This window comes from Mauremys reevesii, linkage group 1 (assembly GCF_016161935.1).
Source record: "Mauremys reevesii isolate NIE-2019 linkage group 1, ASM1616193v1, whole genome shotgun sequence".
Classification (NCBI taxonomy): domain Eukaryota; kingdom Metazoa; phylum Chordata; order Testudines; family Geoemydidae; genus Mauremys; species Mauremys reevesii.
This window is the reverse complement of record NC_052623.1, coordinates 82,111,081-82,128,034: the sequence shown is the minus strand read 5'-3', so window position 1 is coordinate 82,128,034 and position 16,954 is coordinate 82,111,081. Positions and strand designations below refer to the sequence as shown.

The following is a 16,954-nucleotide window of genomic DNA, read 5'->3' as shown; positions in this document are numbered from 1 at the left end:
AAAAGGTTAGTTTTTAAATCCAAATTTTGGAAATAGTAGGACAAGTTACACTTTTCATACTAAAATTAAAGGTACCAGTTACAGACCCAGAAACAGAGGACAAACACATACTCATAAATTTGGTTACCATGTACTCAATACTCAGTGTGCAGTCACCAGCAAAAACCAACATACCTGTCTAATCTTTTTGACTATTAACATTTGATAGAAATGCCTGATATATTAAATGTCTGATCTAAGATTTCTCACAATTTCCCATAAATCGCTAGAAATTGTGTGTCATGGATATTGTCATGATGCTTGCTCTGTCATTTAGTAACACCATGTTAAATAGAGAGATCTGATGACTATTACTGTGTGGTACCGCTAAACAAAAGCTCACTGTTATAATGTTTATTGTTTGGTTTTGATATTTACTTGGCATCAATTTACAAATCTGTTAGTACTTCCTAAATAAACAGTTAAAAAAAAAGCTTCAAACTAAAACTATGTTTTTCATACTGAAGTCATTTGGGCAGGGTGGTAGCAATTTACATGCTCAATTTATTTTTGCATTAACTGGCATTTTCAGAGTAAATTCTCTGTACACAGGTAAGAGAACAGTTGCCATAAAGAAATCCACAGGGAAGGGTTATGTCTACAGGTTTGTCTTAATCTTAATTTTTAAAACATTTTTTCTAATGTATTACAATGGCAAATGAAGATACTAAATTAAATTCTGATTTCAGCAAGCAGATCTGGACAAATTCCTCTGAAACTGACCATACACATTTATTATATTGGAATTCATTTAATAAATTATTTCAGAGGAAAATCCATTTCATTTGTCTGCTTCATAAAGATAGAAGAATATAAGAACTTACCTGGATGTGACATATTTTTCATACATTTCCTCTCTAGCTTTTTTGGCATCCTCCAACTGAATCTGAAGTCTTTCAAGGCGATCTTCTTCATGGGCACAGCGAACACTGAGCTCCATGTTCTGACGATTAAGATAATCTTTATCCTTTTGCAGTAAATTAACAGACTGCTGTAAAGTTGCCACCTATAAAGAAAAATAAGACCGATATAATAGACATTTTGTCTTGAATTTCAAGTTATTTTTTAGATTTAATCACATATACACATATTTCCATTATAAAAAGTAAATATTTCTTTTTCCCTTTTAAACTTGCCAAAATTTAAAACATTAATTTCACATTTAAGCTTAATATGGACTTTCAAACTTGAAACGCAATTCTACTTTAAGAAGGGACTCTAAAAATGGAACTGGTGTTTCACATCTATGGTGGCTTAATTTCCTGCTCAGATTTGCTTTCATTTGTAACCTAACTACCAACCCTGGAAGCTCAACCTGAGATCTGAAAAATCAACCTGAATTCTTTTACTTCATTGCATCATAAACAGTTAGATTCTTCAGGCCAAATTGTGCCCTCATTCCATCTATGCAACCACAATGCCTTTAATGAGATTGTACAGATGTAAGTGAAATTCAGTAAAACAATTTTATTTGGATGATGCACAAGAAGGAATTCAGGTCTTTCTGCAGTACAAACGGGAATAAAAAGTAAAAAAAAGTTATTGTAATCACTAAGCAGATACATTTCTGAACACCACAAAGAATAGGATCTTCTCAGCAAGAAGCAATTTTTATATAGTAATTTTTCAGAGTCGAACTGCATCTTAAATAGGTGAACCCTTCCCATTGACCCTAGGCACTTTATTCTTGTTCTTTATCAGGTGCCTATTTTTTTAAGCTCTCATTTCAAAGCTTTGCCATCTTAACACAAAGTATGTGTAAACACTTTAGACTAAGTTCTTCTGATCAGGAAGCATCTTCTACTATGTATCGGTAAAAGACCTAGCACAATGGGGCCTTGAACCATGTTGATGCATCTAAGTGAAAATATAGCAATGAAAACCACGTGCCCAATTTGATGAGCAAAACAAGAACAAGTTTTTGGCCTTTGTTATTTCACAAATTAATATTTGGGATAGAAAACAAAGATAAGAATGATTACTCATCCTATAGTAACTGATTCTTCAAAATGTGTTTTCCCCATGGATTCCACTTTTGATGTACATGCACCCTACACATGCAAGATCAGATTCTTTTAGCCAGCAGAGTCTGTTGGGGACTGTACCTGCTCCCTAAGTGCCCTCACATGCTACCTTCCCCACCTTAGGCCATATAGTGCAAAACTGGACCAAACTGTTCTTCAGTCAATACAGAATCCCAGAGGAGAACAACTCCATAGTAGCCAGGAAGGAGTTCCTGTAGGGTACATAAACACAGGGCCAGCTCCAGGGTTTTTGCTGCTCCAAGTGGCGGAAGAAGGGGGAAAAAAAAAAAACAAGCCGCTATTGTGATCGGCGGCAGCTCCACCATGCCACTTTCTTCTTCGGCACAGGGTCCTTCCCTCCGAGAGGGACCGAAGGACCCACCGCCGAATTGCCGACAAAGAGCCCGACGTGCTGCCCCTTCCCCTTGGCCGCCCCAAGCACCTGCTTGCTGAGCTGGTGCCGGCCCTGCATAAACATCATTCCTTCAAGTAATTGTCCACCCAGATTCTGCCCTGGGTGACTAAACACACAGTTGTTTGTTTTTGCTTGAAGGTCAGTAACAGGAATCCTACTTAAACAATGACTGCAAGACAGCACAAATGAAATAGGCATCCTAGAAACCTCTATTAAAGAACAGCATCATGTAAACATGTGGATCAAGCTTCACATAGTGGGTCTACAAATTTTCTGGTATAGGGACATTCTTCAACAGGCAGCAGAGGCAGCCTGCGCTCTAGTGGAATAAACTCTGATGTGAAGAGGTGGCTCTAACCTGCCAAACTCATAACATGTTCTCATATAGGTGGAGGTCCGATTTGGTAACCTCTGAGAGGATACAGGTTGCACTTTAACTCTATCAGTAAAGGCCACAAAAAGTCTGGATGATTGATTCTGTTTTAAGTAAAGAGACTGTGCCCATATAATAAAGTGTGTGAAGTGTAGCTTCCTCGGCTTGCAATGAGGCTTGAGAAAGAAAACAGGGAGGTGACTGGATTGGTTAGTATGAAACACTGGAAAAACTTTGGACAGGGAACTTGGGATAAGGTCCGAGTGTGACTCTGTTCTCCTTAAACACGGTATAAGTGCCAGAATCTGTTCTACACTTCAAACTGATGTAATAGCAGTCTTCATAGATAAGAAGGAAAGGGATAAGATAGATAAGGCTGCTAAGGGCTCAAAGGGGGAAGCCATCAATCTTGCTAATACTAATACTGAGGTCCTACGAGTGGGTTCCCACACTGGAAGAAAAAGGCTCTTCAGGAATCTTGCCACTTTAGGGTTCAAAACTACAGTACAGACCTGGGTAAGATGGTGATATACAGATATTGCTGCTACTTGAACCCTTATGGAGTCGATGGAAAACCCAGATTGTTTCAGAGCTAGCAAACAGTTCAACATTGCTGAAATGGGTGACGTGAAGGGAGAAAGCTGATGCCAAAATAACCAGAGAGAAAGCCTCTTCCACGTAATGCTGAAAATAAGTCTGTCTGAAGGTTTCCTGCTTTGTTCACCTTCTTTCAGTGGACATCACGTAGCCAGTATCACAGCTGTCAGAAGTAAGGATGCTGGATCCAAATGTAGGATCCTACCATTGTTCTGTGAGAATACATCAGGCAGAACAGGTAAGGTGATTGGGGGAAGTGGCTGTGAGGACCAAATACCAGAACTGCCTGGCCCATGCTAGGGCTATCAGAATGATCAGTTCTGTGTCTTGCCTCACTTTCTTCAGTACCCTTAATATCACGGGAATTGTTGGAAAGGCATACATCAGTTCCAATTGTCCACAGGGTGAAAATGGCATCTGACAGGGAGGATAAATATATGCAGCCTGGATTAATTTGAGGGTGCAAATTGCACTTACCACAAACAGATCCTTTGCTCAGCATATCTTTAATAGATGAAATTGGTAAATCATATCCATAAGGACAAAAAGACTATTAAAACCCCCAGTTATTGAAAAAACTAATGTAGTTCCACAAAAGATACATACATACAACATCAAAGTCCCTAAAGTTGTTATACTCACAAACTTCCAGAGACCATTGAAAATACAGATAAAGGTAGCCAGTGGGATGTGACACACCAGCTTACATGTCCTGTCAAGCCTAACATGCCCACTAGGGTTGGGTACGCAACTTCTTTATATACCCTTTTCCCATTCTACCCACATATGTCCAGGACCATATTTAATGAGATTTCAGCTCTCCTGTCTGTGTGTGGTATTTAAGAGAACCTTGTTTGGTATTCCAGCTAACCATTATTAAACTTCCAAGGTTGGCATAAGTCATTAACGTTCACCCCTTTCCCAATACTTCAGATACATCAATGCACTTAGCTCCATGGATACATGTACCCCCAAGTTTCCCACCAAAACTGCTACTCTAACTTTTTACTTCTTTGAGATTTAGTTGTTTGTCACAAGCTGCACCTTTCTAAATCTCCTGACCTTGGGTCAAGTCCTCATCCTAAATTTTATGCTGCCTCTTGCTAAGCCTACCTGAATAATATTCCTCATTTCATATGCTTCCCTACTTGCATTTCAACTATATTAATCTCACTTTTAATAAAGCAATTTAGCTAGCAGCAAATAAATTAAGCTTGCCTCATAACCTCCGTAGAGTTGGCTCATCTGTCAACAAATGGTGATTTAAAAAAATTAGATTTATTGACTTTTTAAATGTAAATGTATTACAGTTTTTATTTTTAAAATAAATCTATTAAATTACATTTGACATTGAGGTCTACACTTATAATAGATATCTATTAAAATAATTTAAATTAAACACAAAAAATATTAAGCAGTACATGTTTGCTGCCAAATTTAAAAAAAAAGTCAAAGTCACTGAACTGGTGGAAGTTACTGGCTAAGTAACTGGAACCTGAGATTACTGAAGTGCTAAACCAGCTTTGAACAGGAGCCTCTTTTGTAGCTGCAGAGACGATATTTTCTTCTTTACAGTTTATTCAACGAGATCTGCTCAACGTTAAGAAACCAGGCATTGAAAAAGCAGTGAAGCTTATTTTTGTCTACCAAATCTCTAAACAAAAACTAGGTGCAAGATCTTCTAGTTCTAAAATCTTGAAGGACACGGTGATCAAAAACAATGAGTTCAGTTCACTGACTATAGATCAGTGGTCACCAACCGGTAGATCGTGATCTATCAGGCAATCGCAGAGCCTCTGCCAGTTGATCACAGTCTCCGGCTGCTAAAAGTCCGATGGCGCAGCGGGGCTAAGGCAGGCTCCCTGCCTGCCCTCTTGCTCCCGGAAGCAGCCGGCACATCCCTGAATGGGGGGAGGGAAGGGGATGAAGGTCTCCATGCGCTGCTCCTGCCAGTAGGCACTGCCCCCGCAGCTCCCATTGGCCAGGAATGGGGAACTGCGGCCAATGGAAGCTGCGGGGGCAACGCACAGAGCCACATTCCCTCCCCCCACAAAGGGCCACAGGGACATGCCCGCAGCTTCCGGGAGCAGTGCGAGACCAGGGCAGGCAGAGAACCTGCCTTAACCCTGCTACGCCTCCACCCAAGGTAAACACCGCCCAGTGGGAGCCTGCACCCCTGCTGCACCCCAACCTCCTGCCCCAGCCCTTAGCTCCCTTCCGGAGCCAGCACCCCAAACCTCCACCAGCACCCCAACCCCCTGCCCTGAGCCCCCTCCTGCACCTAAACTCCCTCCCAGAGCTTGCACACACTCCTGCATCCCAAACCCCTGCCCAGGCTCAGCCCCCTTCCACACTCCGAACCCCTCAGCCCCAGCCCAGAGCCCACACCCCAACTCCCTGGACCAGCCCGGTGAAAGTGTGTGAGGCTGAGCGAGAGATGGAGGGAGGAGGGATGGAGTGAATGGGGCGGGGTAGATTCAAAAAGTGATCTTCTGCTTAAAAAGGTTGGAGACTACTGCTATAGATAATACTTCTTTGTTTAATAAATTAGTTTTAAATGCAAAACATGTATAGATGAACATTTTTCCTATGTAACCAGCACATAAGGTAGTTTTATTTACTAACAAAGTTTAAAATAATGTTTTTGTGCATTTTTAATCAAATTTCACTCAAATACAGCTTGACACCAACTGTAAGCAAAAATTTAAATATCTACCGAAAAGTTATGCTATGTAATTGCTTAAATAAATATATAAAGATATAGTGTATCCTCCTGGTTAGCGAAAGGAATCACTCGAATTTTATGTAAAGGCTATATTTAGTTTAACATATGTTGATTCGCACAGTTACCAAGCGGTGAGAATCAACCTTTCTTTGGGAAAATAATGAAAAAGTACAAATGCACATGACTGAAATTAATATTTAAAACAAAGGTTCCTGACTTGCTGCTCTAAAACAAGATTAAAATCGGACTGATTTAAATCAATCCACCCTGTCAGCTGATAGGGAACATGGGCTTGAATCCTCTCTGGAACATAAAGTCTGATGCTTGTTCTGGTCTTTAACAAGCATATCTATTCCAAGACATCCCCACTTGCAAAAGATGTCTGTAGGATTGAATCTTTGACAGACCACTTGTGGTTGTTGGAGAATTGCCTACTGAATTGATCTGCCAAGGTGTTCTAAAGGCAAGGAAGGTACAGAGTCACCAGTACCATTTAGTTCAGAATGGACCAATTCCACAGTGGTATGGCTTCTTGACTAAGTGGGGATGGCCTTCCTTCTCCTTGCACATTGACATAATGCACAGGAGTATTGTCGTCTGTCACCAATTGTATTGTGGATCCCTGAATAAGAGGCAGACTCACTCTGTATGCCAGACAGATGGCTCTGAGCTCTTGAACCTTTATATGGAGACAAGCTTCCTGTGGGGAGCACAGTCCCTCCATTTGAACATGTTTGTCATAGGATGTGGCTGCCCCTTTCTGTTCAAGAGTGGCCCCAGTGATGCTCCTTGCTTCAGTTTTCTTCACTGAGGTGGATCACCTTGGCTTTCCACGTACAGATTAGTTCTGTACATATAGTTTGGTCCTCCAGCCAAGTCACAAACAACCTAATTCTTTCTGAGAGTAACAAGAGAACAATTAAAAGTCCCAGCAAACAAAGATTCTTCCATCCTTCATAGGCTTCTCTTCAGCCCTCCCTCTGGACCCTGTTTCTTAGCCACTTTCTGGGATATGTTTGAGTCTTTTTCTTGCTCTGGGATAGCCCATTTGACCCCAGGCTGATTCCCCTGGAGTACCTGGCCTCCTGCAGACCCTAGTTCAGAGCCTTCCAAAAGAGCTTGTTTGTTTCCCGTGTCTCTAAATCCCAGCTAATTAATTATGGCACAGGTGGGGCCAAGAAACAACAGATGGATACAGAGAGATGGAGGAATACAAAGAAAAAAAAAAAAGACACAATATTGGTCAGCATGATTGACAGAGGTTTAAGTACACAGGCAGCCTAATTGTTGTCTAGTTTTTTGTAGGCATACCAGCAAAGGACAATGTTTGAAGAGGGCTTTGAAGGAGAACAACCAAAAGGCCTTGTGAGTGTTTGCAGAGAAATTCTTTCAAGCACTGAGGTGCAACCTGGGAGAAAGCACAAAAGTGCTTGTTTGAAAATACAAAACATGGGTAAGAGTCAACCTTACTTTAAGGGAGGAAGGGAGGGAGGAATAGCGCAATGGTTTGAGCATTGGCCTGCTAAACCCAGGGTTGTGAGTTCAATCCTTGAGGGGGCCACTTAGGGATCTGGGGCAAAATCAGTACTTGGTCCTGCTAGTGAAGGCAGGGGGCTGGCCTCGATGACCTTTCAGGGTCCCTTCCAGTTCTATGAAATAGGTATATCTCCATATATTTATTTTATTTAACCTCATGACTACTGCACTGGCCACTGTGTACAATGCAGTTTTAAATGAATCCAGCATCACCAGTAGTGATTTGCAGAAAATAAACTATAAATCTGTCATGGCAGAAGGAATCTCCTTCTGGTGTTCTTAAATTGAGACAACATGGTTCAGTTTAAGAAATTATATTAAGAAAGGAAGCATAGTGTATTCACTAGCTAAAGAGATCCAATTTCTTTGAGTGTTTTTCTCTCAGTGTGAATTTATGAGGTTCTCAATGTTTTGATCTTTCCTGAACTGCTGCCATTACAAAAGAACCCCGTGTCAGATGCAAATAAAAATTAACAGTCAAATCCCTTAGCAAAGACCTAATATCTCCTTAGTTCTTTTTTTGATGTGGCCAAGATGAATGGAGGTTTGTGCAAGACAGTCTTTTGTAGGCTCCAGTAGACCATCATTAATATGCAGGGCAAGCCTCTTTGGAGTGAAAGGATATAGCAATGGAGGAAAAGTCCACCTCCTCTGAGTTGATTCTGAAGTTGGTGGTTTGGCTATCACCAACCTTACTCTTTCCAAGAAAGGTGACTATGTTATTGGGACCTCTACCAAGTCACAGTGAATGGCTTAGGTGCAAAGACAGACAGTGCCAAGGTAGCGGGTATCACAAAGGTAGACAGTACTGAATGGAAAGTGCTGTGGCTATTTTCACAGAATCATTCTGTGACAAGTTTCGAGGTACCCAGGTTAGCATGCTCTACTTATTCAGAGGGTATTGTATGTGCTGACTTGGAAGATGGTGATCCTTCGGTCTCAATCTGTCATGTGCCAGGGATGGTGACCTGAATCTGGGCTTATCTTTGGAACAGTGCTCCTTTCTGCCCCTACCAGACATTGATGCCAATGTAGTGGTCCAATCAAGGCCTCTGAGTGAACATGGCTTGGGAGCTAGTAGTGGAATCATGGCTCAATGGGACATTAACAGAGAGGGGCAGATCTGATGTCTAAAGGCCTGGCTGTAGCTCTGCTCAGTATAAGAGGATGCTTGCACTGATTGCCACAATAGGAATATTTCCAGACACACATATTTGGAGAATGAACGAGATAGAACTTGGAGAAGGACATGTCCTTGAGAAATGACAGAGCGAGCACTGTGAGTGTCTGTTGTTAACAAACATCACAGAATCATATGAGGAACATGTCTTAAACCCCAGTGACATGGCTTCTACTGTAATGCTAGCATCCCCTATATAAAGGGGTGGGTGGGATTTCTAGGCTAACTGAAACTTAATTATATCTATCTATTTGCCAGGAGAATAAAAAAGAAACAACTATATTAACAATACTAGCTATACTAAATAATATACACAAGGCTAAGGAAAATTTCACTGATTAAATGGACACTGCACAGGGTTCCCTTTCACTGTCATTGGTTGTAACTGGTAGGAACTGAGGAGCGTTTAGGCCCACTCCACCCTTTATGTCCTCAGATGGGAGAGCATAAAGGTACATAGTGTGCAGGCGTGGGCCCAATGGACACTGCTTTTAAAAATAATCCTACTCACACACCAGAAATAGAATCCATGCAGACAATCACTCAAAGAAATACAAGTTTACCTCTTTTGATAAGTCATTTCTTTCTTTGGCTTGTGCTTTGTGCGACACTTCTAATATTTCATATTTTCTTCTGAGCTCTGACAATTCATGTTCAAATGCATCTCGTTCACTATTAAAACAAAAGCAGAATATTATGAAATTCATTCAATGAAATGAAAATAAGTCCTCAAACCTCATGTCTCTCTTTAATTTCATCCATCCTCCGTGTTCATCTAACATTGGCGTTTCTTTCCCTTCATTCAATGTAGCCACTATTAGTGCAAGTCCTTCACTTCTTCATTTCCTGTTATCTGGAACCGCTTTCTTGTGCCATTTCATCTTATTACTATTCAACTTTCAACTACTTTCATATTTCTCATCTGAAAACATATCTAGCTGGTCTACACTAGATTTCTCTTCTCACTCTACTTTTGTATTTCTCAAATTTAACTTTGGGCCATATTATTGTCTCCCTTTAACAATGGACAATAATAAAGTGTCTATGCCTATGCTTTAAATCTGTCAAAAGACTTTGATAACACTGACCATGACATTTGGTTGACTCTTTTGCAGACAGTTGCAGGAGTGAATGAAAATGCTTGAGTGAATTCATCCCCATCTTTCTGAGAGAACCCAAAGGATTGTTGTGAATAATTGTTCCTCTGTCTTGAAGGTTCACTCTTCTAAAGTGATACATGGAGCTATATCAGGGATCAGCAACCTTTGGCACACGGCTTGCCAGAGTAAGCACCCTGGCAGGCCGAGCCAGTTTGTTTACCTGCCGCGTCCGCAGGTTCGGCCAATCACGGCTCCCACTGGCCGCAGTTCGCCGCTCCAGGCCAATGGGGGCTGCAGGAAGGGGCGCAGGCCAAGGAATTTGCTGCGTGCCAAAGGTTGCCGATCCCTGAGCTAGATCATCCTCTTGTTCCACATATGTATGATATTGCTGGGAAAGTTAGTGGGTTATAATACATACAGCATGCCTATGATTCTCCAGGTCTACATCTCTATACTATCTGACCCAGTCAGAGCAGTGGAATAAGTTATTCAGTGCTAGCTTGGGGTTGGGATAAAACTAGCCAACTGTAATGTAACCCAAATAAGACTGACATAATGTTGGCAAATAGGGTAAGGAGCCAGAAGACTTGGCAAAACTCCGAGGGAGTGTGATCACTTTGTAAAACTGATGTTCAATGTGGACACACAGTTCGATCATGTGCTACTCCTGGATTCCCGGGCAGTACCCAGGCCCAAGAGTGATTTTTTTACCATCTGCACTTAGCAAGATAACTGAAACTTTGCCACAATTATTTACACCTTTGTCACCTTGAGATTAGTTTGCTATAATGCACTCTGCATAGATCAACACTTAAAATTTTTCAGAAGCTGAAGCTAGTGAAAAATGATGCGACTTGCTTATTAAATGGAGTTGCATATTGGAAGCACATTAGATCAGTGATCCATGATATATATTGGTTTCCAATGAACTTTCAGGTAGACTGCAAACTGCTTATTTTTAATATTTAAGCCACAAATGGTTCAAGACCTGGCTATCGGAAAGATCAACTCTCTCAATGACATATTGCCACACTTAAGATTAGCAGAGGTGCCTGATCTTGCTCAGTGTAAACAAGACAAGAGGGGGGGTTGATGGCAAGTTGTTTTTTCTGTATGGAGTCCTCAGTGTTGGAACTTAAGCCCCCAGTGATCTGCCAGAGGCCAGATTTATTAACCTTCTGGACACAGCAAAGCTCATCTGTGGGCTAGGCTGAAATACATACATTTTTGCATTATTTTGCAACTGTAATTTACAGGATAGGCATTCACAGCATAAAATAAACAAACACCAGTAGTTACATTTTAGAAATAAGGGAAAAAACAGCTTCCTGAGGTAACTATAAGGATCTCTTCACAATGAACCTTTTAAATCTGTGCTCACACCGGAACCCACAGGGGAACTCTGTTTCCAAATCTGTGGATCCCCAAGCCTGCCCCTTTGAATTGCTTTGCGGGCATCTCTCCCTCTCGCAGCATGAAGGGGAGCACAAAGCCCTTTATTACTTAACTCTGTGAAGCATTCTGGGACACAGCTGTATTTTATTAAACTAATATTAATATTTGTTTAGCTGAAATGCAAATAAAACGAACCCAGTATGCTATGCAACACTAACTATATGGATTAAAGGAAATTAGGAAGGGTTCTATCATGTTCTTCAATAAATAGGAAAGAATCATGGGACAAAATTTTCTAACCCAGATGCCTAAAGCTAGGCTCCTAAAAAAATCATATTTAGGTACCTGAGTAGAAGCAGAATGATTTTTACAGGGAGGGCCAGGCAACCCCAGATCCCAATGAAGATGACAAGAGCTGCACATGCTGAATATTTTGGAAAAGTCAGAACACTTGAATAAACAGACCATTTCTGTTTAAGCAGTCTAATTTTCCAAAACATTCAGCATCTGCAGCTCTTTTCGTCACTGGGAATGGGTTGCTTAGCGCTCCTGAAAAAATCAGGCCACTTCAACTTCAGGCACCTAGCTTCAGGCAACCAGGTTTGAAAATGTTGTTCAGTGTTTCTTGCGGAATCAGACATCACCATAAGCTGAACAATTTACTTATCAAGTTGAGGAATAATTTATCCACAAATATTTGTGAGCAGGCACGAGTCAAAAAACAAAATGGAGTTCACATTAACAAAAATATTGACATAATTTTCTATTAATATCACTGAGCATAGTACTCTGGAGATGCACTGACCGTTTTACTTTATCATAGTTCTCCTGCCTGTAGTCACCTTGCTGAATCATTTGTTTGGTATCCGCTAGTTCCAGTGTCAAACGTTGACATCTAACTTCTAGCTCTGAACGACTTCTTCGCTCATCTTCATAGCTCTGTAAGTAAAAACACGTTTTAAAATAATCAAAGCTCCATTGATATTTTCTTGACTTAATGATGTGGTAACTGTGAGAAAAAAACAAAAAAGACGTTGCATTATGTGTAGTCTAGCTTTGTGTGTCTGAATGATGGGGCTTCCACCTCTTCTCTTGGCAGACTATATCACAACCTAATAGATCTTTCACTGTCAAGAAATACTGAGCTATATATATTTGGCCTACTTTTTTCCTCTTCTTATTTTAATTAGTTGATTAACGTGGCTACTTTCTCACTCACATTCTTCCCTGGTAGGTTTTGTAGATTAATAGCGTTTAAAGTCAGAGGGACCTTTAGATCATCTAGTCTGACCTCCTGTGTATCACAGGCCATTACATTTCACTCCAATAACTTGGTCTGCCTAAAGCCTAACTTCCTGAATGGTATTTCTAAGAGCCTTTATTCCTCTTAATCCTTTTGCCAATATTCATTCTGCATTTTTCCTGATCTAAAGTGCTAAGAAAAAACAAGAATACGATATATGGTAACACACTGGTAGTCAGCAGATCACTAAATTAATCTTAAACTTCTTGCCTGAAGCTCAATATGTAGATCCTAAATGTTTCCATGAATCAAATAGTGCATGTCGGCCCTAGCTTCATTAAGCCACCTATTACATTATATCACGATTCATAACATGTTTTTGTGGAACTTGCTTCATTTATAGGAAAGCATGCATACAGAATACATGCTTCAGATTATCTAACCTTAATCACAGACAGCTACCAAACCTAAGAACATTCAATACTTATAGCTAGCCATATCAGAGTTGCTCAGGGGGAAATCCTTTTTCTTGTGACATTCCACTGTTTGATCTTTTGTCCTGTCAATATTTAACTTATTTAGCATTCAATCTCACCAGCAAGCTGCCTTACAATTTAAATATGGTGATGTGGGCACAGGCAGTAAAATACAACATTCCTGATTCAACATAGACAGGATGCTGCTTTCTAATTACTGGCATAAAAGGAAAAACAATAGATTTCAAATCCCTGGCATGGTCAGTCAATAGATAGATGCTGCCACCATGTGGTGAGGGGAAAACAAATCTAAGAAGATAAAGCTTAAACTGATTACATCTGTTTTAATATTACTGCAGTTATTGTAACATATCCCATTTTTAGTAGCATTCATCTGAAATTGGATTACCTTTCAGAATTTTAACTGTATTAAAAAAAAGGGATAATTTATTGCAGGGGTCGGCAACCTCTGGCACGCGGCTCACCAGGGTAAGTACCCTGGCGGACTGGACCAGTTTATCTATCTGGCACGTCGGCAGGTTCAGACGATTTCAGCTCCCACTGGCCATGGTTCACCGCCCCAGGACAATGGGGGCGTCGGGAAGCCGTGGCCAGCACATCCCTCCTCCGTGCCGCTTTCTGCCGCCCACATTGGCCTGGGACAGTGAACCATGGCCAGTGGGAGGTGCAATCGGCCATACCTGCCGACGCAGCAGGTAAACAAACTGGCCCGGCCCACCAGGGTACTTACCCTGGCGAGCTGCGTGCCAGAGGCTGCCGACCCCTGATTTACTGCTAAGTAGCAGAATGGGTTAACATATTGGTGAAGAGCTTTCAAATTATGATTCCAGCACAAACAAAACATGTTTGGTTGTCACACCTCTTATCCAGCTAACATTTGTCTCTATCATAAAACCATCACTCTTAGACCTGAAAAGGGATGTAAATTCCAAATTCATGGGTGATGTATATTCAGGTCAGATTTAAGGTGGTCAGAAAACAAGAGATTGTGAAATCTGAACCTATCTGGCATTTACTACACATAAAATGAGTATAAGGATGTAGGAAAGGAAGAACTAAGTAACAGGGGGATACAACTTAAACTTTTAACTTTATCATTCTTATCCCTTTATGGCAACATTTAATTCACAGTTGAATTTGCCCCCATAAGTGGCAGTGTCTGTTCAAGTCAGGCCTTGGACTGAAACAGTATGATTCATACAGATCATGACTGAGGTTAAATGTATGAAATTAACTCCAATTCCGTAACTGCTAAATTTCCTCCATAATTTAAACGAAGATTGAACTGCTGGTTTATAATGTGCCTAGTTAAACTAGGAGAGAAAATATTTTACAGACAGCAGAACCTTAAGAGACATTTTTCATTCGCATAGGTATAGTATCTAAAGGCAGGAGAAAGTTAAACTATGGAAGCAATACTAAATGATCAAGAAAAGCATTATTTCACTTTTGTTTTAAGTTAAACATTCACTAACGAAATAGAATTAAGTCAAAGGAGTGAGATCAGGGTGTTCAGCATTTCACTGGATAAGGCCCTTAATTGGATATCATTATAAAAGTTTTAGTCTCTCCCTTGTCTCAAGGGTGTTTTAAAACACTACTACATTTAGGTACCTACACCTATAATTATTTGAATGGGAATGTATTAAGTACACGGTGATGGATGTTCTTTAAGGAGAAAAGCAGGTGGTTGCATTTTCTGAAGGAGAGGGAAGGTGAAGTAAGAGGGGGTAGAGAAATGCTGTGCATGCACAATACATTGTTATTTTCAAATCTCTTTAGACTAATTTAAAACACAAATTTCTTTAAACAAGGTAAAAAAAACACTGGTTCACGTCTGAAATTTTAAAATCAATTTACAAGTTAGCCAAGTACAAAAGCCATTTTAATGTCCATTTCTAAAATAAAATAAGACATTGTGATAACTCAAGAACATACAGTGCTTTAATTTTCTCAAAACACACACTCAAAGGCTGAGCCAGCCATGAAAAGTTTCAGGGGGGAAAGGTAAAATGAGTCAGCCTAAGCAACTATTATCAAGGATTTGAAAAAGAAAATGTGTTGTCGCAACCTTAACTACAGCGATGCAATTATCTTAATTCCAACTTTGTGCACAACAGTGTAAATCTTAGATGTATTCTTTAAAAAGAAATTTTATGATATTGAGCGCAGCCAATGTTTCAATATACTTTGGGGGGAAAAAAAGATATTTCTGCTTTTTTTTTTGTCTCTTCCCCTTCTTTACTAGAAGAAGGGCAACATGATTTAAAGTAAATTTGAATAACTTATTCCTTAATTGTAGTCAGTCTTTTATTTGTGGCATCACAATTAATTGCTATGGGTCCAGTTTGAGATCATAAAGATTATTATTTCAGTGGAGGAACAAATAGCAAGAGCAGGTGAACATCAAAGCACCACAATCCTATTTTCAAGTCTTTAGCAATAAATAAAAAAAGGGAAAGAATAAAATCAAGGAAATTAAAAAAAAAAAAGAGGTAAATGTGACAGTACAGCAGATGTGTTTCCAAACAATATCTGTCAAAGTTTTCTAAATTTTTATTAAATATGCACCCGATGACAGAGATACAGATTTTCATTATTAGTACAAATATTAAGCAAATTAATATTGTGAGAAAACAACTGCTTTGCAAGTATTAAAGAAATTAATGCCCCACTATTAAACCTCTAGTCTCTTACCTGATCTGAAAGATATCTGGAATGGAAATGTACCCACTTGACACAACAGGGTTATTTTACTACTCATTTTCATAGCTGGGTTACTAAAGCATACAAACCTCCATCACACACTTCAACTGCGACTTGTGATAACTTAGGTCTTCGGATAGGCTGTCTTTTTTCATCTGTAGTTCATTTACTTCTTTTCTTAATGGATGCACTACTTCATAGAATCGAATCTAGAAAAGAAAAACAACACTGTCACTCCTCAAAAATGCAGATATTAAAACGCCCTCGAAATTAGCAAAAAACGCAAATAAATTCTAGTAAGAGAACAATTAAAACACTTTATGCCACTAACTTAAAAATCTCATATTTGTTTTACAGAAAAGTTAATACTTTCTATTAACGCATACATTACTTACTACACAACTTTTTACATGTACTACTCTATTACACTAGGCTGATCTACACTAATGCTGTAAGTCAATCTAAGTTACGCTATTTTAGTTACATAAGTTATGTAACTGAAGTCACTGTAACTTAGCACAGTGTAGACACCACTTTAAGTCAACCTATATCGACGGGAGACGCTCTCCTGTTGACATAGCTTTCGCCTCTCGGGGGACATGGAGTACAGACTTCAATGGGAGAGTACTCTCCCATCAACTTAGCATATGATCACCAGGCCCACTAAATCAATGCTGCTGCATTGATCGCATTGTAGACATGGTCACTGTTTGTATTCAATGTCTTTCAGACTCAATTTTTTGTTCCTTGTTTTTATTCTTTCCACACTAAGCATTCACACTAATTACACCTCTACCCCGATATAACGCGACCTGATATAACATGAATTTGAATATAACGCAATAAAGCAGTGCTCCAGGGGGGCGGGGCTGTGCACTCTGGCAGATCAAAGCAAGTTCGATATAACGCAGTTTCACCTATAACACGGTAAGATTTTTTCACTCCCAAGGACAGCGTTATATCGGGGGTAGAGGTGTAGATGCAACAGAGTAGAGTACCACAATAGCAGCTTCTCTTACTCCATTACTCCATTTTATGTTCATTCAACCATTAAACACGCAACTAACATAAAGCAGTTGATGTGGCTCATGATCCTCAGATATTCTTCTAAAAATTATCTCACC

The 16,954-nt window shown here is 39.9% G+C and overlaps 1 protein-coding gene across 8 annotated transcripts in view; it reads right to left on the bottom strand.

Annotated features, from left to right (window-relative positions):
- Positions 1-16,954, bottom strand: part of PIBF1 (progesterone immunomodulatory binding factor 1) — a 187,825-nt gene that overhangs the window by 158,174 nt on the left and 12,697 nt on the right. For all 8 annotated transcript variants that reach the window (XM_039529625.1, XM_039529659.1, XM_039529668.1 and 5 more), the window contains 4 exons: positions 15,920-16,039; positions 12,190-12,323; positions 9,453-9,561; positions 864-1,045 (listed from right to left, as the gene is read on the bottom strand). In XM_039529625.1, the coding sequence (XP_039385559.1) occupies positions 864-1,045; positions 9,453-9,561; positions 12,190-12,323; positions 15,920-16,039 (545 nt within the window). The remainder of the gene's footprint in view (positions 1-863; positions 1,046-9,452; positions 9,562-12,189; positions 12,324-15,919; positions 16,040-16,954) is intronic.